Source organism: Megascapheus bottae, chromosome 4 (assembly GCF_031878675.1).
Source record: "Megascapheus bottae isolate mThoBot1 chromosome 4, mThoBot2.hap1, whole genome shotgun sequence".
NCBI classification, from domain to species: domain Eukaryota; kingdom Metazoa; phylum Chordata; class Mammalia; order Rodentia; family Geomyidae; genus Megascapheus; species Megascapheus bottae.
In genome coordinates this window covers 44,324,245-44,347,966 of record NC_143512.1, presented here as the reverse complement: position 1 = coordinate 44,347,966, position 23,722 = coordinate 44,324,245, and the positions used below count along the sequence as shown (strand labels likewise).

Sequence of the window (23,722 nt, the reverse complement as noted above, 5' to 3'; positions counted from 1 at the left end):
TTTTCCTGTCCTGACTGCCTTCAAACCTCAGTCCTCAGATCTCAGGCTTTTTCTTCTTCTTTTTTTTTTTTTGGTTGGTCATGGGGCCTGGGCTCTGTCCCTGAGCTCTTCAGTTCAAGGCTAAACACTTTCCTATTTTGAGCCACAGCACCACTTCTAGTTTTCTGGTGGTTAATTGTAAGGAAGTGTCTCACAGACTTGGTTGGGAGTTTGGCCTAGTAGTAAAATGCTTGCCTGGCATGCACAAAAACCCGGGTTAGATTCCTAGATACCACATACATAGAAAAAGCCAGAAGTGGTGCTGTGGCTCAAATGGTAAGAGTACTAGCTTTGAGGAAAAAGCCCAGACCCTGAACACAAGCCCCAGGACTGGCCAAAAACAAAAACAACAAACACAAAAAGTCTCGTGGATTTCCATGCTGGGGATGGCTTTGAACCAAATCCTCAAATTTCAGCTCCTGAGTAGCTGGGATTACAAGCATGAAGCCACTGCTACCCAGTGATCTCAGGCTTCTGAGTAGCTAACATTACAGGTATGAACCACCGACATCCAACCAGCCCAGATTTTTGCTGGTTATTTTGGAGTTTGAAACTCATGGACTTTTCTGTCTGGATTGGCTTTGAACTACAATTCTATGGATCTCTGCCTCTTTAGTATAACAAGATGGACAGCTCTTATCCTTTTAATTTTCTGAGAATATATTAATTTTAAAATAACTTAAAAATTAATTACTAGCTGGGCGTGCTAGATGAGATCTGAGAATCAAGGTTCAAAGCCAGCCTGGGCACAAAAGGACCTGAGACTTATCTCTAATTAACCTCTAGAAAATGGGAAGTGAGGCTTCACTCAAGGGTAGGGCGGTAGCCTTGATCCCAGGAGCTCAGGGACAGCACTCAGGCCAAGTTTAAGCCCCATAACCCACAAAAAAAACCCCAAAACAACAAAAAAAACCTACAATCCAGGCACTGGTGGCTCACGCCTGTAATCCAACCTGCTCAGGAGCTTGAAAATTGAGGATCATGGTTGAAAGCCAGCCAACGCAGGAAGTCTATGAGATACTTATCGCCAATAAATCATTCAAAAAATGCTGGAATTAGGGGAGTTTGGCCTAATGGTAGAGTGCTTGCCTAGCATGCACGAAGACCAGGGTTCGATTCCTTGGTACCACATAAATAGAAAAAAGCCAGAAGTAGTGCTGAGGCTCAAGTGGTAGAGCTCTAGCCTTGAGAAAGTCCAAGGACAGTGTTCAGGCCCTGAGCTCAAGCCCAGGACTGGCAAAAAAAAAAAAAAAAAAAAAAAAAAGAAAAAAAGCATGTCTTCTTTGAAATAATTAAAAACCAACAAACAAACAAACAAACTCTGGGATTGTGCTGTGGCTCCAGTGGTAGAGGGCTAGCCTTGAATATAAAGAGGCTCAGCAACAATACTCAGGCCCTGAGTTCAAGTCCAAGGACCAGTCTTCTCCCTTTCTCCCACGTGCAAAAAAAAAAAAAAAAAAAAAAAAGTAATTACAAGCTGAGCACTGGTAGCTCATACCTGTAATTCTAACTGTTCAGGTGGCTGACATCTAAGAACTGTTATTCAAAGCCAGCCAGGACAGGGAAGTTCATGAGACTCTAAACTCCAACTGAAATACTCAAAAAGCTGAAAATGGAACTATGGTTCACAGCTGTGGCTTGTGCAAAAAAGCTCAGCACAAGCACCTAGGCCTTGATTTTAAGCCCCAGTACCCGCACATATGCACACATGCATACATACACATACACACACCACACACACACACTACAAGAAAATAAAACAGGCAAGGGGATGAGGGGCAGATATAGGTACTAACAAAAGAAGCTGAAAGGGGGGGGGTAAAAAAAACCTCCAAAAATTTAGAGTTATATATTAATAAGACACTAGATTATATTAGACTTACCATAATAACTAAGAAGAGTAACAAAATGTGAAATAAGTATAAAAAAACTTTTCTCAATATTTACAAAAAATAGTCTTACATTCCAGTCCCCACTGAGGATATCTGCAAAACTCAGAAATTCACTGGCTCTCACAACATCATCTATTTCCACGAAGAAATCTATGTAGTTTTGGTGAAGATATAAATTAAATAACTCTCCTGGCAGGTGTGACATTTGTACTATTTCCTAGAAAAGAGTATAAATATATATATAACTTTGGTTAAAACACAGAAGTTAGATATGTAATACATCATATATATATTTGTAAAAGATTAACATTTTTACATCATATTTCAAATGTCATATTTAACAAATAAGTATTCAAGAAGGAATACATTATATATTTTAATAAAGACTATTAAGTGTTATGAAAGACCTTACCTCAGGTTGAAGAAGTAATGTATCCCGATCATGCTCTGATAAATGAGAAGGTAGCCGAGGTGAATCCAATTCAGCTAAAGGTGCTCCTATAAGAAATTTCTAGAATTATTAAAGATAATAAATGCTATCTTTATAATTACATAGCACTGTATTTTTTGCCTTTTTTTTTTGGCCTGGGCTCGAGCTCAGTGCCTGAGCACTGTCTTTGGACTTTCTCAATGCTAGCAATCGAGCACTGGAGCCTCAGCACCACTTCCGGGTTTTTTTCTATGTATGTGGGACCAAGGAATCAAACCCAGGTCTTCATGCATGCCAGGCAACCACTCTACCACTAGGCCAAACTCCCAGCCCGATAGCACTGTATTTTTTTTTTTTTTTTTTGCCAGTCCTGTGGCTTGAGCTCAGGGCGTGAGCACTGTCCTTGGGCTTTCTCAAGGCTAGCACTCTACCACTTGAGCCACAGCACCACTTCTGGCTTTTTCTATGTATGTGAGGTGCTGAGGAACCGAACCCGGGTCTTCATGCATACTAAGCAAGCACTCTATCACTAGGCCAAACTCCCAGTCCGATAGCACTGTATTTTTATGTGTGTATTTGTACTGGAGACTTAAACTCAGGGCCTCAAGCTCTTGTTTGGATTTTTCACTCAATACTCAATGCTGGCTCTCTTCTTTTTTTTGTGTGCGTGAGGATGCTCTCTTCTCGAGTCATAATTCCAATTCCAAGCTGGGCACAGTGGCTTACGCCTGTAATCCTAGCTACTCAGCAGGCTGGGATCTGAGGATCGAGGTTCAAAGCCAGCCCGAGCACTCTTATCTCCAATTAACCACTAGAAAACCAGAAGTGGTGCTGTGGCTCAAGGGGTAGGGCCAGTAGCCTTGAGATAAAGAGCTCAGGGACAACACCCAGACCCAGGTAGGGCGGTAGTCTTGAGATGCAAAGCTCAGGAACAGAGACCAAACCTCAGGACCACCCCCCCCAAAAAAAAAATCCACTTCCAGCGTTTGCCTAGTCAATTAGAGATAAGAATCTCCTGAGTTTTTCCTGCCTAGGCTAGCTTCAAACCAGATCCTCAGATCTTAGCTTTTTTTTTTTTTTTTTTGCTAGTCCTGGGGCTTGAACTCAGGGCCTAACCTTGGGCTTTCCTCAAGGCTAGAGTTCTACCACTTGAACCACAGCACCTCTTCCAGCTTTTTCTATGTATATGATACCAAGGAATCAAACCTGGGTCTTTGTGTATGCTAGGCAAGCACTCTACCACTAGGTGGAACTCCAGGCCCTCAGACTCTCAACTAGGATTACAAGTGGGAGCCACCAGTGTCCTAATATAATAGTACCTTTTATTTGAAGATTTTCAACATTTTAGATACAGAATTGCAAAATATTCAGCAAGCTGATGAAAAAAAGTGTGGCTTTTATAGACTTAAATAATTGATTTCTGTGGTTGGAAATGTACCTCAAATTGTAGAGTGAGTGCTCTCCCAGCAAGCAAAGGTACCATTAAAAAAAAAATCTAGGAAAGTGACGCTATGGCTCAAGGGGTAGGGTGGTAGCCTTGAGCTCAGGGACAGTGCCAAGGCCCAGAGTTCAAGCCCCATATCCAACAACAACAACAGCAACAAAATCCAGGGGCTGGGAGGATGGCCAAGTAGTAAAGTTCTTGCCTAGCATGCATGAAACCCTGGGTTCTATCGCTCAGAACCACATACATAGAAAGCCCAAGGACAGTACCTATGCCCAAGTTCAAGCCCCCAGGACTGGCCCCCCCCCAAAAAAAAATCGATTTCTTAAAGCACTTCCCATTTCACCTTTCTACCTCTAGGTTGCTTTCTTGCTTGGATTCAATTCAATTGAATTGTTGTTCAATTACTTCATATGGGAAAGATGCTGGTCTTTGCTGAGAGAATAAGTTACTCCTTCATGCAAGGGATTAAAAATGACTATGGGGGGTGGGGAGAGAAAAGAATCAGACTACACTGGTACTTTCCAAAGTAAGAATAAACACTGACAGGTGAGTATTTTCTATACTACTTAAATGATGGTCATTTCCTTATGCTGACATGAAGATTTCCATTTTGAAATGCCAGTTGTTTTTTGTTTTGTTTCATTTTGTTTTTGCCAGTCCTGGGCTTGAGTTCAGGGTCTAAGCACTGTCATTGGACTTTCTCATGGCTAGAGCTCTACCACTTGAGCCTCAGCACCACTTCCTGCTTTTTTTCTATGTATGTGATACTAAGGAATCGAACCTGGGTCTTTGTGCATGTTAGGCATGCACTCAACCACTAGGCCAAACTCCCGGCCCTGAAATACCAGTCTTTGTTTTACAGAATCCTAAGCTATCAACTGGTTCTTGTTTCATAAAGAACAGATGTTTGGGATTTTATGGAAAGAAGGAATAATGTGGGGGTGAGGGATGGACAACAGGGATGCAGAGGCCCAGAGGGTTGGGTTGGCAGCAAGTTAGTGAAAAGTAGAGAACTACATCAGGAGCAAAAGCCTCTGAGCTGTCTGACAACTCATCTCAGTGCCAGACCTAGTGTTAAGAGAGTTTGGGGCTACTAATACTTACTGTTTAATATTCTCAATAAACTGGCATCTAATCTCAGCAAATTGTACTTCATATATCTAAAGATATGAGTAGATTTTTGTTTGTTTTTTGGTCATGGGGCTTGAACTCGGGCCTGGGCACTATCCCTGAGCTCTTCAGCTCAAGGCTACAACCCTACTTCTTGAGCCACAGCACTACTTCTGGTTTTCTACTGGTTAATTAGAGATAAGGGTCACCGACTTTAGTGCCCGGGCTGGCTTTGAACCATGATCTCAGCCTCTGAGCAACTAGGATTACAGGAGTGAACCACTGCACCTAGCAGTATTTTTTATATTTTACAGACATGAATTTGGCCTATACTTTGTTTTTAGGCTTAATTACTTATAGAAAATGGTCCACATAGCTGAAACAAAAATGTTCTATGTTGTAGATCTTGTTAAATAAATGTTGTCTTACCGGCTCTACCTGTTTCTTAATAATAACACAAAATTCAAGGCATTTACAAAAATGTGGTATCTTTTTTTTTTTACATAAGGAAAAAATACATACACAAAACGAAAAATAAATAATTTCTTACTTTTACAATATAGAATTTTCCCCAAGGCTCTGAAGAGAAAGAGAGAAACATCCTTGCCACCAATAGCTTGGACTTCCTGATTTTCAAAAACACCATCAGTTTTTTTTCCTCGTTTTGACTTTGAAAGTAGATCTGATTTTAATGATATTCCTTTTTTCCTTGGCTGTAAATTGTTCTCTCCTAAGTAATAATTTGCATCCAAGAAAACATTTAAAATGAGATCAAAATAAGAAAATTAAAATTGAGCATTGCAGTTAGAACATTGTAAGCAAAATATTTTTCTAATAAACAACAAGTACAAATTATGTGAATTAAAGATTCTTCTTTGGGCCACTACTAAACTGATAAAAGATGTTATTTAAAATTATCTCAGCCAGGCTGTAATGCCTCATTGGTAATCCTGGCTACTCAGAAGACTAAGATCTAAGATTATGGTTCAAAGTCAGCTTGGGCAGGAAAGTACACGATATTCATATCTCCAATTAACCACCAAAAAATCAGAAGTGGTGCTGTGGGCTCAAAGTGATAGAGCACTAGCCTTGAGCTCAGGGACAGCACCCAGGCCCTGAGTTCAAGCCGTATGACAGACAAGGAAAAAAAATCTCAATCTCCAACACTAAAAGTATAAATGGTATCTTGTAATTAATACCTGTTGTGAACTTTCACATATTATTTAAGGATATACTAATATAATCCTACTGCCTTAATGGCTTGTGGTACTGGTACAGATATTATTTATTCTTAGTATAAGGTATATTAATATGTATATTAACTAATTTATCCCCATAAAAATTCTATAAGGGGAAAATAATTATTAAATACATATCTGTAATCCCAAACACAAAAAATATTTGATTTCATTTCCTGAATAGTTTAGAGAAAGCCACTAATTCACTGCATAATTCTATGGGAAAGGGTAGTTTAAAATTACCTTTGGAAGAAAACTGGAGGCTATTTATTGCACTTCTGATGTCACCAGAACATCCTTGACAAAGCAACTCTAGAGAAGTTTTATCAGGAACAGTAAATTTTCCTCCATTCTAAAATGAGCAAAGTAAACTTTAAAAAACTTTAAAAAAACTTGTCCCCAATCCATTTTTTTAACTTAATAAAAGCTATTTTTTTTTTTTTTTTTTTTTTTTTTGCCAGTCCTAGGGCTTAAGCTTAGGGCCTGGGCACTGTCCTTGGACACTTTTGGCTTTTTCTGTGTATGTTATACAAAGGAATTAATTTAGAAAAAATAGTTAAAAATTCAGAAGTAGTAAATATTCTTTCCTTTACTTTGACTAGGTTAATTTCCATCTTTTGTTTTGTTCTGTTTTATGAGTCATAGAGCTTGAACTCTGGGCCTTGGTGTTGTCCCTGAGCTCTTCAGCTCACGGATAAGGAATCAAACCCAGGGTTTGGTGCATGCTAGGCAAGCGCTCTACCAGTAGGCCACACTTCTGGCGCATTTTTTTTTTGCCAGTCCTGGGCTCCGGCTCAGGGCCTGAGCACTGTCCATGGACTTTTTCAAGGCTAGCACTCTACCACTTGAGCCTCAGCACCACTTCCGGCTTTTTGCTATGTATAGGTACCGAGGAATTGAACCCGGATCTTCATGCATGCTAGGCAAGCACTCTACCACTAGGCCAAACTCCCGGCCCGGCCCTCTACTATTTTTAAGACTAGGAAACAAAATTATCTATCTCCAACTGCTGTAGCTTATTCTGAACATAAACTTGACCTTTAATGCTACAACTTAAATAAAAATTAATCAGACACTTACCTTATTAGCTTCCATGGTCACTATTCGATTGAGAAATTTCATCATAATTGTTGGTGCCACAGGGTTGAAACTGTAGACAGAAGTTTTATAAAGAAGGATGGTGGTCAAATGGTTAAACTAAAAAAATGTACCCTATATTAAACAGATAAGCAGAAATTTCTTTCTTACCTAATACTTGAAATAGAACATTCTTCTTGAATTATTTTAGGGAAGAGAAGCCTATGATGATTATCTCCACTGACACTGTCAGAGACTATAAATACAAGAGGACATCGGCCAATCTGAACATATTTCCTAAAATAAAATACAGTATGTTGAAATATAAGTCATTTGCCATTTAATATGGAGTTTCACTTTTTTTTTTTTTTGCTTGTGGAGCTTGAATTTGAGGCCAATGTACTGTCCCTGAGCTCTTTTTCTCTAAGCTTACACTCTGTCACTTTGAGCCACTTCTGGCTTTCTGGTAGTTAATTAATTAGAGATAAGATTCTCAAAGACTTTCTGGCCCTTTCTGGGTTTGAACTGTGATCCTCAGATCTCAGCTTCCTGAGTATCTAGGATCACAGGTGTGTGCTACCAGGACCTAGCAATTTTATTATTCTGGGGTGTATGTGTGTGTGTTCTTAGGGACCAAACCTAGTTTTATTCATGTTAGACAAATTCTCTACCACTGGATTCTAACCTCAACACTTAATGTGCACTTTGAGAATGATATATAATAGACACACAAACACACACACACACACACACACACTTCACTTACCTTAGAACTTCATGTAAAGTATGAGGATCTCGATAAAACTGATTTGGAAAATCCTATTCAAGATATAAGATAAGTATTACTTCAGTTGTATTCCAGTGACACTTTATTTTCAGATAAAAACGTTCCTTGGTAAATGTAAATCTGAGTAGTTGATAGCTTAAACAGTAATATAAATCAAAGTAAACTTGGGGCCCGGGAGTTTGGCCTAGCGGTTAAAGTGTTTGACTAGCATGCACAAAGACCCGGGTTCGATTCCTCGGTATCCCACATACACAACCAAGCCGGAAGTGGCAGAGACGAGACACAACCAAACCGGAAAAGTGGCAGAGACGAGACTGCGACGGCGACAGAGAGCGAAAGAAGCGAGCTGAGCTGAAGTGAGCAGAGCCCAACCGAGTGGTGGCCGGAGCGAGCGGGGCCGGAGCGAGCAGGACCGGAGCGTGCGGGAGCGAGCCGAGCCAGAGCCAGCGAGGCCGGAGCGAGCGGGGCCAGAGCGAGAAGGGGCCGGAGCGAGCGGGGCCAGGAGCAGGGCCGGGCCGGAGCGAGCGGGGCCAAGAGCAAGCTGGAGCGAGCCGGGCGGAAGCAAGCGGGGCCAGAGCGAGCCTGGCGGAAGCAAGCGGGGCCGGAGCGAGCGGGGCCGGAGCGAGCGGGGCCAGAGCTAGAAAAGAGGGCCTAGCCGGGCTGGAGCGAGCAGGACCGGAGCGAGCGGGGCCTGAGCTAGAAAAGGGGGCCTAGCCGGGCCGGAGCGAGCGGGGCCGGAGCGAGCAGGGCCAGAAAGAGAAAGGGGCCCAAAAAAAAAAAAAAAAAAAATCAAAGTAAACTTTTTTTTTTTTTTTGCCAGTCCTGGGCTTAGGCTCAGAGCCTGAACACTGTCCTTGGGCTTTCTCAAGACTAGAGCTCTACCACTTGAGCCTCAGCACCACTCTGGCTTTTTTTTTTTTTCCTTCTTCTGGCTTTTTTTCTATGGACATGGTACCAAGGAATCGAACCTGGGTCTTCGTGCATGCTAGGCAAACACTCTACCACTAGGCCAAACTCCCGGTCCCTCAAAGTAAACTTTCCCATCAAATTTCCCTTCCTTCCTTCCTTCCTTTCTTCCCTCTCCTTCCTCTCTTTCTTTCTTTCCTTTCTTTTTGTGGGTCATGGGGCTTGAACTCTGGGCCTGGACACTGGCCCAGAGCTCTTCAACTCAAGGTTATCGCCCTACCCCTGGGCCTGGTGTTGTCCCTGAGCTCCACAGCTCAAGGCTATTGTCCTACCCCTGGAGTCACAGCCTCACTTCTGTTTTCTAGAGGTTAATTGCAGGTAAGTCTCACAGACTTTAGTGCCCTGGCTAGCTTGGAACCTCAATCCTCAGATCTCAGCCTCCTCAGTAGCTAGGATTACAGGCATGAGCCACTTCACCAGTCTTTTACATCAAATTTTTTTTTTTTTTTTTTTTTTTTTTTTTTTTTTTTTTTGCCAGTCCTGGGCTTGAGCTCAGGGCCTGAGCACTATCTTTGGACTTTCTCAAGGCTAGAGCTCTACCGCTTGAGCCTCAGCACCATTTTTGGCTTTTTTCTATGTATGTGGTACGGAGGAATTGAACCCGGGTCTTCGTGCATGCTAGGCAAGCACTTTAACCATTAGGCCAAACTCCCGGCCCCTACATCAAATTTCTTAGGGTTACTTTATCAGCTCTAGTATTTCCACTAAGAAGTAACTTCCCAGATTTTCTTCTTTTCTCTTTGGATAATACCAGGATTTGAACTCAGGGTATTGCCAATGCATGGCCTCATCCATGTTTTTTAGGGTTCTTTTTTTCAGATAATTTTTTTGTTTTTTCCTCAGGCTAGTTTAGCCCTGTCAACACCTACAGCCTCCTGGGTAGTGGTGGAAAGCTAAGATGCTGCCTACTTTTCACATCCCTCACACCAGAGTAGCTGACACTCACAAGCATGAACACTATAGGCAGTACCCTTGGCTTTCCTATACTTAAGCCTTGCTTTTTCTTTTCTATCCAAGATTTGGGGCTTAAACTCAGGGCCTGGGCACTGTTTCTGAGCTTTTGTTCTCAATGCAAGTGTTCTACCACTCTAGCTACAAGTCCACTTCTAGCTTTTCAGTGGTTAATTAGAGATAAATCTCATAGATTTTCCTGCCTGGGCTGGTTTGAAACTGGGATCCTCAGATGTCAGCCTCCTTAGTCAGGATTACAGGCGTGAAGCACCAATATGTGGCTTCAACTATACCATTTAAATTTTCATACTGAAACTTAATTTTATTCTCAAGATTATTTATAGCGGGGCTGGTTACATATGTAAGGTATTGAGTCCTTCCTTCCTTCCTTCCTTTTTTTCTTTCTTTTGGTGGTCATGGGACTTGAACACTGGGCCTGGGCGTTATCCCTGAGCTTTTCAGCTCAAGGGTACAGCCCTACCCTCTGAGGCACAGTGCTACTTCTGCATTTTCTGGTGGTTAATTGGAGATAAAAGTCTTGCTGACTTTAGTGCTGGGGCTTGCTCTGAAGCTGGATCCTTAGATCTCAGCCTCCTGAGCAGCTAGGATTACAGGCCAGAGCCACTGTGTCAGGCTTAGAGTACATTTCTTATCAAACATTGTTACCCCCTCCCATTTTTTTCCCATTTCTGCCTCCCCCCACACTATTTTTAACTTATTCTACTTATACTTACTGAAAGAAGATTTTAGGCTTCTGCTATTGAGAAATCTTTGTGTTTTCTTTCTTTTTTTTTTCTTGCTAATTCTAGGACTTGAACTTCAGTGCCTGGGCACTGTCCTTGAGCATTCTCAAGGCTAGTGTTCTACCAGGTAACAAGGAAGTGAACCTAGGGCCTTCATGCAAGCAAGACAAGCTCTCTACCACTCGGCCACACTCCTGGCCACTTCGTGTTTTCATTACATTAGTACTTAGTATATACACAAAAGATACTTTTTTTGTGTGGGTCATGGGGCTTGAACGCTGGGCCTGGACACTGTCCCTGATTTTTTCAGCTCAAGGCTACTGCCCTACCCTTTGAGTCTCAGCCTCTTTCTCATTTTCTATAGGTTAATTAAAAGTAAGAGTCTCTCTCTCTCTCTCTCTCTCTAGTTTTTTTTTTTGGGGGGGGTTAAGGGGCTCAAACTCAGCCTGGGTGCTATCCCTGAGCTCTTCAGCCCAAGGCTACCCCTACCCTTGAGCCAAGCCCCACTTCCCGTTTTCTAGATTAATTGGAGATAAGAGTCTCAAGTCCTTTAGTGTCCGGGCTAGCTTTGAACCTTGATCCTTAGCTCTCAGACTCCTGAGTAGTTAGGATTACAGGTGTGAGCCACTGTGCCCAGCCAAAAGATACTTTTTACAAACTGTTTACCCATTAGCTACAGCAGGATTTTAAAAATTGTCCTTACTGGGCTGGAACTTTGGCTTAGTGATAGAGTGCTTGCCTAGCATGCATGAAGACCTGGGTTCAATTCTTTGGTCCTGGAAGCTGGAAGTGGTGCTGTGGCTCAAGTGATAGAACTCTAGCCTTGAGAAAACCCAAGGACAGTGCTTAGGCCCTGAGTTCATGCCCCAGGACTGCCAATCCAAAAAAAAAAGGCTGTGCTTACCTCCACCAGAATTATCTTCTTATCACTTCTCAGATCATCTCCAAGCATTTGCAGATTATTATACTTTGCTGCTCTTAGTAGAAACTCTTTGAAAGTTGATATCTGAGATTGATAATGAAGTACATGGAAGTTTGAGTCTGAAAAGAAACACATACGACACTTTCATTTTCAACAAATTATGTACACATATACACATGCGTATAACAAAGAAATTCATTTGCATATACATGATGTAGTTATAACACTGGAGCCTACTTTATAACTATGTGAGTTTATTCCAATTTGAAATTGAACACTCATTTCACAAAAGAAATGTCAAAGGCTGGGAGCTTAGCCTAGTGGTAGAATGGTAGAGTGCCTCGAATGTACGAAGCCCTGGGTTCCTTGGTACCATATACACAGAAAAACACGAGAAGTGGTGCTGTGGCTCAAGTGGTAGATTGCCTAGAACAAAAACTGTTCAAGGACAGTGTCCAGGTGCTAGACTAGGGTGGGGGGAATTCAACATGGAAAACAATAATTTCTCTATACCAAAAAGAACCAACTCTTCAGAAAAGAGCTGCTGAGGGGCCAGGAGTTTGGCCTAGTGGTAGAGTGCTTGCCTAGCATGCACGAAGACACGGGTTCGATTTCTTGGTATCACATGTATAAAAAAAGCCAGAAATGGTGCTGTTGCTCAAGTGGCAGAGTGGTAGCCTTGAGAAAAAAGCCCAAGGACAGGCTCTGAGTTCAAGCCCCAGGACTGGCAAAAAAAAAAAAACAGTTGCTGATACAACATTCAAACAATTTACAAATACAGATTTGCAATAAATTCTTAAAACTGTACATAAATGATCTAGCTAGAAGCTGGAGCTTATACATATATTCTAGCTATTCAGAACAATGAGATCTGAAAATTGAAGCCAGCATGGGCAGAAAATTTTGTGTGATTTTTTGTTGTTGTTGTTGCCAGTCCTGGGCCTGAGCTCAGGGCCTGAGCACTGTGCTTGGGCTTTTTCAAGGGTTGAGTTCTTCCACTTGAGCCTCAGCACCACTTCCTGCTATTTCTATGCATGTGGTACTAAGGGATTGAACCCAGGTCTTCATGCATGATAGGCAAGAGCTGTTCCACTAGGCCAAACCCCTAGCTCAATGATTCTTATCTCTAACTAACCAGCACAAACCTGGAAGTGGAGCTTTAACTCAAGTGGCAGAGCATCAGCATTGAGCAAAAGAGCCAAGTAAGAGCACAAGATCCTGAGTTCAAGCTCCAGTGCCAACATACGTATGTGCATACATACATAATAAATAATTTGTGAAAGAAATGATTAACAACAAAAACAGAATGAACGATTAGCAAATCTGGGAATAAGAAAAAGTTCTCTTAAGATATATTTCACAAAGAAGATTGTTTACATTAAAATTGAATTCGAGGGGGCCGGGAGTTTGGCCTTGTGGTAGAGTGCTTGCCTAGCATGCACAAAGACCTGGGTTCGATTCCTGGGTAACACACACACACACAAAAGCCAGAAGTGGTGCTGTGGCTCAAGTGATAGAGCTCTAACCTTGAGAAAGCTCAAGGACAGTGCTCAGGCCTGGGCTCAAGCCCTAGGACTGACAAAAACAAAACAAAACAACAACAAAAAAAAAATAGCAAGGGAAGCCAGGGAAAGCCGGGTGTGGTGGCTCATGCCTGTAATCCTAGCTACTAAGGAGGCTGAGATCTGAGGATCATGGTTGCTATCTAACAAAGTAGGTAAGCTTAATTTTAAAAGAAAATCAATCTCCTCTATCCAAGATACCTTTCCCCTGAAACTGGACATGCTGGAGAAAAACACTCATACAGCTCTCTCTGCGAGCTATATTAAACACAAGTTTTTCCTGCTTTTTCCAGTATTTTCATAGCAAGGCTTACCATTATTAAATATTTCCTTGAAGTCATCTTTTTGGAATTCTGGCAAAACAGGATTAATCCACTCTTGTACTTGAATACCAAGCTCCTTTGATAATATTTTTAAAGTAGTTGTCTTACCACATCCAGGAGGACCTGTTATTAATAAAATAGATCCACCCTACAACCAAACACAAAGATTAAAAACCAAAATCAGAACTAGGTGAGGTTGGCTCAGGTGCCTAATTTTAGCTACTTAGGAAGCTAGGATCTGAGGATCACAGTTCAAAGCCAGCCTGAGTAGAAAAATCCATGAGAGGGGCTGGGAGTTTGGCCCAGTGGTAGAGTGCTCGCCTAGCATGCATGAAGACCGGGGTCTGATTCCTCGGTACCACATACATAGAAAAAAGCCAGAAGTGGTGCTGAGGCTCAAGTGGAAGAGCTCTAGTCTTGAGAAAGTCCAAGGACAGTGCTCAGGCCCTGAGCTCAAGCCCAGGACTGGCAAAAAAAGAAAAGAAAAGTCCATGACACTCTTTATCTCCAATTAACCCCCAGAAATCTGGAAGTGGAGCTCCAAGTGATAGAACACTAACCTTGAGCAAGAGAGCGTCAGGGATAGCATCTAGGCCCCCAGTTCAAGCTCCACGACTAATATATATACATACATAACCCTCAAAATCAGTAGATTGCGGAGCCGGGAGTTTGGCCTAGTGGTAGAGTACTTGCCTAGCAAGTGTGAAGGCCTGGGTTTGATTCCTCAGTACCACATACATAGAAAAAAGCTGGAAACGGTGCTGTAGCTCAAGTTGTAGAGCTCTAGCCTTGAGAAAAGTCCAAGGACAGTGCTCAGGGCCTGAGTTCAAGCCCCAGGATTGGCAAAAAAAAAAAACAAAAATAATAATAATAACAATAAAATCAGTAAATTGCTTTTTAAATTTTTCTTTCTAAATATTATCTATTACTTACATATTTATTAAATAATATAAGTAAACTAAACTTCAAAATTAAACCACCTTTGGGGCCGGGAGTTTGGCCTAGTGGTAGCGTGCTTGCCTAGCATGCATGAAGACCTGGGTTCGATTCCTTGGTACCACATACATAGAAAAAAGCCGGAAATGGTACTGAGGCTCAAGTGGTAGAGCTCTAGCCTTGAGAAAGTCCAAGGACAGTGCTCAGGCCCTGAGCTCAAGCCCAGGACTGGCAAAAAAAAAAAAAGGGGGGAGGGGGAGAAGGGGGCCGGGAGTTTGGCCTAGTGATAGAGTGCTTGCCTAGCATGCACGAAGACCTGGGTTCAATTCCTCAGTACAACATACATAGAAAAAAGCTGGAAGTGGTGCTGAGGTTCAAGTGGTAGAGCTCTAGTCTTGAGAAAGTCCAAGGACAGTGCTCAGGCCCTGAGCCCAAGCCCAAGACTGGCAAAAAAAAAAAAAAAAAAAAAAAAAAAAATTAAACCACCTTTATATAAAATGAGAGAATCTTGTCTCCTGAATAATAAACTCTCCTTTTGAAAATTCCTCAATCTTTGTATTATATCCTTGCATTATATTAGTAGTCAAATCAAGATTGAAACTGGTTATGGACATGAAGTTTGATATGGGATGTTTTTAGAGGTTACCTAGATTCATAAAATTCAATCTTAATATGGACCTCTTGCTGAATATAATTTAGTATTACACAAGAATAATATTTTTATGGAAAAGCCATAGTTTGGATATTACATTTTTAAAAACTGCATAATACTGCACACAATGAAACTAAAAGAGGACACTCAGTACAGAAACGCAAGCCCAATGACTAAATGCCTCATCATATATATATATATATTTAATATAGATATGCATATTACAGTATTTCAGGCAATTATAGCTAACACATATAAATCTCAGCACTCTTTTTTTTTTTTTTTTTTGTCCTCTTTTTCCATTGTGGGACTTGAATTCTGGGTCTGGGCATTGTCCCTGAGCTCTTCAGCTCAAGGCTAATGCCCTACCCCTTGAGCCACAACCCCATTTCCCTTTTCTGGTGGTTAATTAGAGATAAGAGTCTCACAGACTTTAGTGCCCAGGTTGGCTTTGAACTGTGATCCTCAGATCTCAGCCTTCTCAGTAGTTAGGATTACAGGCTTGAGCCACTGTGCCTGGCTAACCTCATCACTCTTAAGGATGAGACAAAATCACGAGTTTAACACCAATCAAGGAACTGACACGATGAAACCCCTTTGTATAATTACTTAAAAGTTAAAAAAAAAAATTTTAAGTCACTAAAAAAGACCCTGTCTGAAAAGGGCAAAGGGAAGAAAAGAGAAACATAATCAGCTATAGGAAGAGGAAGAGGAGGAAGAGGAGGAGGAGGAAGAGGAAGAGGCAAGAGATAAGTTGCTCAGGCTTTACTGTACCCAGTACAGCACTAGCCTTGAGGAAAGCCCAAGGCCAGTATTCAGGCCCTGAGTCCAAACCTCAGGACTGACAAAAAAAAAAAAAAGGAAAAAAAAAAAAAGAGAGAAAAGAATAGTCTATGGGAGGGGGATGAGAAATGTGAAATTAGGAAGTGAAACAAAAAACCTGACTATTTTAGAATATAGCTAACACAAAAACTACTATTTAATTTGCCTAACTGCTTCAGTTTGAGGTAACCTGATCTGCCATATCGGTACATACCAGTACCCTAATTGGTTTACTATGCATCTTATGTTGATTATAGAACTTAAGACAAAAAGAAAAAAGAAAAAAAAAGGAAGGAGGAAAGGGGAAATCTTCAAGTGTCTGAGTGTTTTAGAGAATGGATATAGCAAAGCCACAGTTTTTTATGAGAAGTCATTTGGTCATAAAAGATTAACTTCTTAAAACATATGGAAAGTCAGCCATATATTTTATCTCAAATATAATGGAAAGATTATTATTTAATTACCTGTTTTGGATGTCTTTCCAAAACTTCAGTATTTAACCAGGTTTCAACTTCTTCAATTTTCTTCTTATGTACAGCAAGTTCAAGCTAATACAAAAATTTGAGGTTTTCAATGAAGTATTTCAACAAAATGATTTTTGCTACAGAAGTACCTATTAATATATTACTAGAGAAAAATGCTAAAGAGTAACATTCTACATTGTAAAAATAAAAAAAAAAGCAGGTTTTGATAACACTAGCATTTTTTTTTCCCAGTCCCAGGACTTGAACTCAGGGCTTGAGCTCTGTCCTTGAGCTTTGTCAAGGCTAGCCCTCTATAGTTGAGCCACAGCACCACTTCTGGCTTTTTCTGTATAAGTGGTACTAAGGAATCAAACCCAGGGCTTCCAGCATGATGGCAATCACTCTACCAGTAAGCTACAATCCCAGCCCCCACACTAGCATTTGTTATTATTATAATACACCTGATCCTTATGCTGATATCAAAAGTTTTATAAGTATAAAATGTTTTTTCTTTTCTTTTTTTTTTTTTGTGGATCATGGGGCTTGAACTCTGGGTCTGGGTGTTGTCCCTGAGCTCTTCAGCTCAAGGCTACCTCCTTACCTCTTGAGCTACGTCCCCACTTTCGATTTTCTGGTGGTTAATTGGAGATAGTCTCACGTTCTTTAGTGTGGCTCACACCTGTAATCCTAGCTACTCAGGAGGCTGACGTCTGAGAATTGCGATTCAAAGCCAGCTCAGGCACGTAAGTCCATGAAACTATCTCCAATTAACTACCAGAAAATCAGAAGTGGTGCTGTGGCTCAAGGGATAGGGTGGTAGGCCTTGAGCTGAAGAGCTTAGGCACAGAGCCCAGGCCCACAGTTCAAGTCCCATGACCAACCAACAACAACAATAAATTCCAGAAACATGCTTTGTGACAGGAACTTAAAGAAGTAGTATATTTAGTAAAACAAAGAGATCAATTCTAGGTTGGAATTAAGTTAAATCTAATACAAAAACAAATGGTATAATTCCAGAATAAGTTAACAAAATCAGCCTTAGAACATAAAAAATGGAACCCCTGTCCTTTCCATCTATTGTTATCCACTTTGAAATTAAATCATGTAGACATACTAATTTAGTACCTGAGATTCCGGTTTATACTTATCCACCCATGGTTCATCTTCAGACAAACATCCATTTGAATTTTCTAGACCATGAAACTCTTCTAAAGGAGACAACTTTCCTTTTTTTCTAGTTGAAAATCTGCTATTTTCTAATATGGAAGTCACATTTTTTCTTCTATGACTAGAATTATTCAAACCTAATGAGTCAGTAGTAATAGTAGAGATGGCTGTATTCTCTGAAAAATCATCAAATGAGGGGTCCACCCAGCCTGTTACCTGAAGAGACAAATGAATGAACAAAAACTAGATAAATTACATTGCTGTTGTTAGTTTTTGCATCCATCCTATAAAACTGTACTACTCTGGAGGAAAAATATTAATATAACATTTGAAATAAAATAGAAATATCACCAACTATTTATTTACTTTTCAACAGTCTTGCTATATATCTCAGCTGTTTTCAAACTCATTATTCTGCCTGAATCACTTGACTCTTAGGTTAATAACAAACAGCACAACACCCATCACCTACCTCTTTATTTTTCTCTTTATTTTTATTCTTATTTACTTCTAATGTTTTAAGTTGTTATCATAAAGGTGATCTACAGAGGGGCTTCAGCTACATATGTCAGAAAAGAACAGATTTCTTTTTGGACAATGTCCCCCTTCCCTTGCTCCACCCCAGTTTTTCCCTCCTGTCCCCACCCCCACAGGTTGTATAGTTCATTTTAAGCATAATGTCTACAATACCACTAATGCATTTGTTCCCACTTTGTCCCTGTTTCTGTGCCCCACTTACACTCCCAAAGACAGACAAGACAAAAAGAAAACATCAATAAAGAAAAAAGCGTCTTGTTTCCATTTCCCAGATCATTTCAATAAGTAGTATTTTATATGATCAGAAGCACATAATTTTTTTTTAATTTTTAAGAAAGGCACACCTCATGCAGGCCTGAGCTAATCTCAATTTGTGATCCTCCAGCCTCAGCCTCCCAAATGCTGGAAAACAGACAAAAATCACTATGCCTGGCTTATTTTATTTTTTGCCAGTCCTGGGGTTTGAATTCAGTGTCTGGGCACTGTCCCTGAGTTTCTTTTGCTCAAGGCTAGCACTCTATCACTTGAATCACAATGCCACTTCCACCTGTTTCTGTTTCTGTGGTACTGAGGAATTGATTATAGTGATTCTTGGATTCAAGGCAAGCACTCTACCACTAAGACACATTCCCTACCTCCCTGACTTTATTTTGAAGACAGGGTCTAGCTCTATAATCTAGACTGACCTGAAATTCAAGTTCCTCCTGTTTCAGTTTCCTGAGTGCTACAAGTAAATTAGATCTGGATCTATGTGTTATTATTTTTCTACTTTACAGTATGTACATAAATTTGCATATTTGCCTATTTAACCAATGTAATGATAAACACCACAGGAGTAAGAAAATAACTTAATTATAACATTAAGTTATAATCTTCCCAAAATAAAGAACTTTTTAAAACTCCTAGCATACCTGAGAAATAAATATTACCTCTTTTTTTTTTTTTTTTGCCAGTCCTGGGGCTTGAACTCAGGGCCTAAACACTGTCCTTGGGGTTTCTCAAGGCTAGCACTTTACTAATTGAGTCATAGCACCCTTTCCAGTTTTTTTTTCTATGTATGTGGTACTGAGGAACCTGGGTCTTCATGAATGCTAGGCAAACACTCTACCACCAGGCCAAACTCCCGGCCCAATATTACCTAATTTTAAAAAACAGAAAACAAAAAACAAGACAACAACAACAAAAAAAACCAGAACAAGCTCATGCCTATAATATTAGCTATTCAAGAGGCTGACATCAAGAATCTCAGATGCAAGACAGCCTGTGCAGACAAAACCTCAAGATGCTTATCTCCAATTAACCAAGGGGATGAGTGTGGAGAGAGTGTGAGAGCCCTGAATTCAAGCCTCAGTACCAGTACAACAAAGCTAGTTGCTGGTGGTTCACAACTGTAATCTTAGCTACTCAAGAGGCCAAGATCTGTGGTTGGCAGCTCAAAGCCAAGTCTATGAAACTTTTATCTCTAATTAACCATTAAAAACAAATCAAAACAAAGCAAAAAACAGTAGAGCTATGGTTCAAGTGGTACAATGACATCCTTAAGCAAAAAAGTTCAAGAATAGTACCCAGGCCAAAATTCAAGCCCAGGATCAGAACCAAAAAAAGAAAGAAAGAAAGAAAAAAAGCCAACTCAAAAAAAATCAAAGCTGGGTGCAGTGGCTCACGCCTGTAATCCTAGCTACTCAGGAGGCTGAGATTTGAGGATCATGGTTCAAAGTCACCTGGCACTAAAGTCCGTGAGACTGTTATCGCCAATTAACCATTAGAAAAAACTGGAAATGGCGTTGTGTCTTAAGAGGTAGGGCAGTAGCCTTGAGCTGAATCGCTCAGTCAGCTATAGCAATAAAAAGAAAATGATTCTGCTGTGGTTAAATTAATCCAAATTAAGAATCATTTTATATATCTAATTCATATTAGCTTTAAGATTTGTAAAAAGAATAATAATGTTATAACTAATAATTAGGACTGTGCTATTATTTTTCTTCTGTGCACAAAGCAACACATACTTTTTTTTTTTTTAAGACAAGGAAGCCTTCCTTGACAGGTGGGACAAGATGTGTTACACAGAGAAGCCTAAGAAAACAATCAGTGAGTTCTATTTCCTGAATTTTCTGCACTATACAAATTACTGATTTCTCTTCATTTTTCCCTATTATTTTCTTTTCTTGAAATCCCTCCTAAGAATGCTGAATTCAGTAATTTTTAGCCAGGCACGGTGGCTCAAGCCTGTAATCCTAGCTGCTCAGGAGGCTGAGATCTGAGGATTGCAGTTCAAAGCCAGCCCGAACACTAAAGACAAGAGACTGCAATTAACCTCTAGAAAACTGCAAGTGGCACTGTGGCTCAAGGGGTAGGGCGACAGCCTTGAGCTGAAGAGCTCAGAGACAGTACTCAGGCCCAGAGGTCAAGCCTCACAACCAGGGGGAAAAAAAGAGAGAAATTTTCCTTCAAGAATACTCAGCTTGGGCTGAAGGCATACCCCAGGGGTAGAGCACTTGCCTAGCCTGCTTCTTGGTTTAATGTCTGACAAGTGAAAGGAAGAAGGAAAGGAAAGAGCAAGGTGAAAAGAAGAAAAGGAAGAAAAAAAAACCCTCAGCTATAGCTGTAACCTATTTATTAGATAATGCTCCCCTATTCTTCTCTCGGAGAAAAAGAATTAGAAGTTAAGCCTGGTACTGGTGTCTCATACCTGTAATCCTAGTCAGTCAAGAGGCTAAGATTTGAGGATCTTGGTTTGAAGTCAGTCCCAAAAGAAAGGTCCATGAGACTCTTGTCTCCAATTAAGCATCAAAAAAGCCAGAAGTAGAGTTGTAGATCAAGTGCTAGAGTGCTAGCCTTCAGCAAAAAAGCTTAGGGACAGCACTACAGCCTAGATTTCAAGCCCCAGAACCAACCAACCCACCCTCCCACCCACACACACACAAGAATTAGAAGTTGAATGTGAGTTTAGATTCTACTAAGCAGTTTGGGCTGATAATTACTTTTTTTTTTTTTTTTTTTTTTGGCCAGTCCTGGGCTTGAGCTCAGGGCCTGAGCACTGTCCTTGGACTTTTCTCAAGGCTAGCACTCTACCATCTGAGCCTCAGCACCACTTCTGGCTTTTTGCTATGTATGTGGTACTGAGGAATCAAACCCGGGTCTTTGTGCAGGCTAGGCAAGCACTCTACCACTAGGCCAAATTCCTGCCCGATAATTACTTTTATCAGTGCCGAGCCACACTTCATTTTGTTTTGTTTTGTTTTGTTTTTTTTAAGATAAAAGGTTATCTGCAATAGCCTTTGGGGAAAAAAAATTTGTGTCATAGCACTTATTTCATTTCACCCTTGTTAACATTACTACAATTTTTCTCTTTCCTCTATATTATAGCATACATGAACTAACTATTCAGTTACAGTAAACAGTAAGTATCTTTTGTTTATAGCAACTATAATTTAAACATTTATAGCTTTATTTCTTACATTAGTGCAAATTCCCATCTACTAGGAGAAAAACAATGAAGCTAAAAAATTTATTTATGATCATATAGAAATTAAGAGACACCAACAGGGAAGGAAGTACTTTGCATAAATATAATACTGTCTGACTCCATTCCAACCCAATCCCTAACCTGCTGAGAACTGAATCATGATTTCTGAACCACAGAACCTGTCTAAACAATATACACACACCAACTACAATCTTTCTCATTAAAAAAAAAAATGTGCCTGCAATTATAGAATTCACTTAGGAATTAAGATGAGGTTTTGTATAGTATACTAAACTTTAGATCACTAGTTACAACAGACACTTTGATAGCAATTATAAGTCACTAAGGTCACCCACAAAAAAAGTCATTCGCTTTATGCAGTTAGTACATGGCAATTTTAGTGTTTCATACCTTTGTGGAAGATACCTTTGGTCTAAGAACAATTTTTGACATTATAAACTTTAGTAGTTTCCATCCATAGTATACAAGCAGTAGTATATTAAGGTATAATTCACCTAGTGGGGGTGACAGAGGAAAAATACCTCAGATTAAGAAAAATTGAGTAAACAGAATTATAACAATCAGTATATGTACTGCACAATTAACAATAAAGGAAAAATCAAGTGGAAAAGAAAATAGTAAAGGGAAAAATTCAAACTGCTACTAAAATTTACTTTTATATCGGACTTAATGTAAATATAATCCCACTGAACATCATTGTTATAATAACATTATTGGGGGGGGGGTCATGGGGCTTGAACTCTGGACCTGGGCATTCTCCTTGAGTTCTTCAGCTCAAGGTTACCGCCCTACCCCTGGGCCTAGGCATAGTCCCAGAGCATTTCTGCTCAAAGCTACTGCCTACCCCAACAGCCACAGCCCCACTTCCCCTTTTCTAGTGATTAATTGTAGATAAGAGTCTCCCGTTCTTTAGTGCTCAGGCTGGCTTTGAACCTTATCCTCAGATCTCAGCCTCCTGAGTAGTTAGTATTACAGGCGTGCGCCACCGTACCCGGCAACATAGCATTTTTTAATTTAAAAATTTATGTTTAATGAGTATGGTCCTATCATGTAATTTGTGGTGACATAAATGGAATTTTTCCCATGAACCCAATGGTACATTAGAGAAAACAAAGCAATATTTGTGTACCTACTTTTTGCCGCAAAAAGAAATTAGACAATCCTATTTGAGCAGTGTTCAATACTGAAAATTGGAGTCTTGCATATCTCAAATTATAATCGCAAATTACATTTCTTCATTTCCAAGTTAAGAGCAAAATACAATGAAACCAAACTGATCATGTACTTTGGATTTAATTTTTTTCTATAATCATCTTCCTTATTTGACATTAGAAACTTTCACTGGCGATACTGTTCTTCAACTTTAACGTCCTTAAATGCTTCTGTAAAACAGCAAACGCAACTAGTGAAAGCGAATTCAAATTAGCCACAAAAGGTTTCTGAGCCTACAAACTTAAGCTGTGTTACACAACTTGTAGGGACACAGAATCCCACAGAGCAAACAACCAAGGATGACCCATATTCAGCCCTGTCCCCCCCCCACCCCACCCCAAAAAAGTTCACGACTAAGTTTTGATGTTTCATAACGGTATACGGGGAGGAAAATAAATCTACTTGGGTAAATATAGATGGCAGGTAAAAAAGTTATGAGGATTCTAGTCAGAAAACAAGTCTGACGATCACTTCCTTCTAAAAAGGAGGTAACGGTCCTTGATGTTCTGAAATAAGACATCAGAGGCAGAAGAGACCTTCCAAACTAAAGCAAACCCGCCACTCCCACCCAACACACACGCTGTACGGGCGACACTAAGCTCATTCAACCGAGGAAGCCGCACAGCCCGGAGGACTCGCCCTTCTCTGACGGGAAGGGCGGGCCAGGAGGAGGAGCGACTGGAGCCCAGGACGGCGTGAAGGGGAAAAACAAACGGTATCCAAGCCCGAGATAAATAATAAAGTCGCAGCCTCGGCGGCCTTACTTTCTGGGAGCTGCATTCCTTCGTGAGCGGAGAAAAGCGGAGGGGACCAACCTCTGCACCCGGTGGAAGAGAGTAACCACCCACTCGGTCCTCCACCGGCACAGCTCCGAGCCTCCCGGAGGTCCGGCCTCCTGGGGTCCTACGAGTCTGACCGGCGCTTCCGCGACGCACCCTGAAGGGAGGGGGGATACCCG

The 23,722-nt window shown here is 40.7% G+C and overlaps 1 protein-coding gene across 3 annotated transcripts in view; it reads right to left on the bottom strand.

Annotated features, from left to right (window-relative positions):
• Rad17 (RAD17 checkpoint clamp loader component) overlaps positions 1 to 23,722 on the bottom strand; it is a 39,931-nt gene that overhangs the window by 15,747 nt on the left and 462 nt on the right. Inside the window, exons 1-14 of one of the 3 annotated variants that reach the window (XM_090331779.1) lie at positions 23,580 to 23,671; positions 22,686 to 22,934; positions 21,943 to 22,046; positions 17,487 to 17,744; positions 16,362 to 16,445; positions 13,479 to 13,635; positions 11,585 to 11,721; positions 8,000 to 8,052; positions 7,405 to 7,530; positions 7,237 to 7,306; positions 6,400 to 6,508; positions 5,469 to 5,648; positions 2,344 to 2,429; positions 2,002 to 2,148 (exon numbers count right to left, since the gene is read on the bottom strand). In XM_090331779.1, coding sequence (XP_090187905.1) covers positions 2,002 to 2,148; positions 2,344 to 2,429; positions 5,469 to 5,648; positions 6,400 to 6,508; positions 7,237 to 7,306; positions 7,405 to 7,530; positions 8,000 to 8,052; positions 11,585 to 11,721; positions 13,479 to 13,635; positions 16,362 to 16,445; positions 17,487 to 17,744; positions 21,943 to 21,984 — 1,449 coding nt within the window. In that variant the 5' untranslated portion in view covers positions 21,985 to 22,046; positions 22,686 to 22,934; positions 23,580 to 23,671. Of the gene's footprint in view, positions 1 to 2,001; positions 2,149 to 2,343; positions 2,430 to 5,468; positions 5,649 to 6,399; positions 6,509 to 7,236; positions 7,307 to 7,404; positions 7,531 to 7,999; positions 8,053 to 11,584; positions 11,722 to 13,478; positions 13,636 to 16,361; positions 16,446 to 17,486; positions 17,745 to 21,942; positions 22,047 to 22,685; positions 22,935 to 23,528; positions 23,672 to 23,722 lie in introns of those variants that run through there. The other 2 variants (XM_090331777.1, XM_090331778.1) reach the window with 2 other exon arrangements.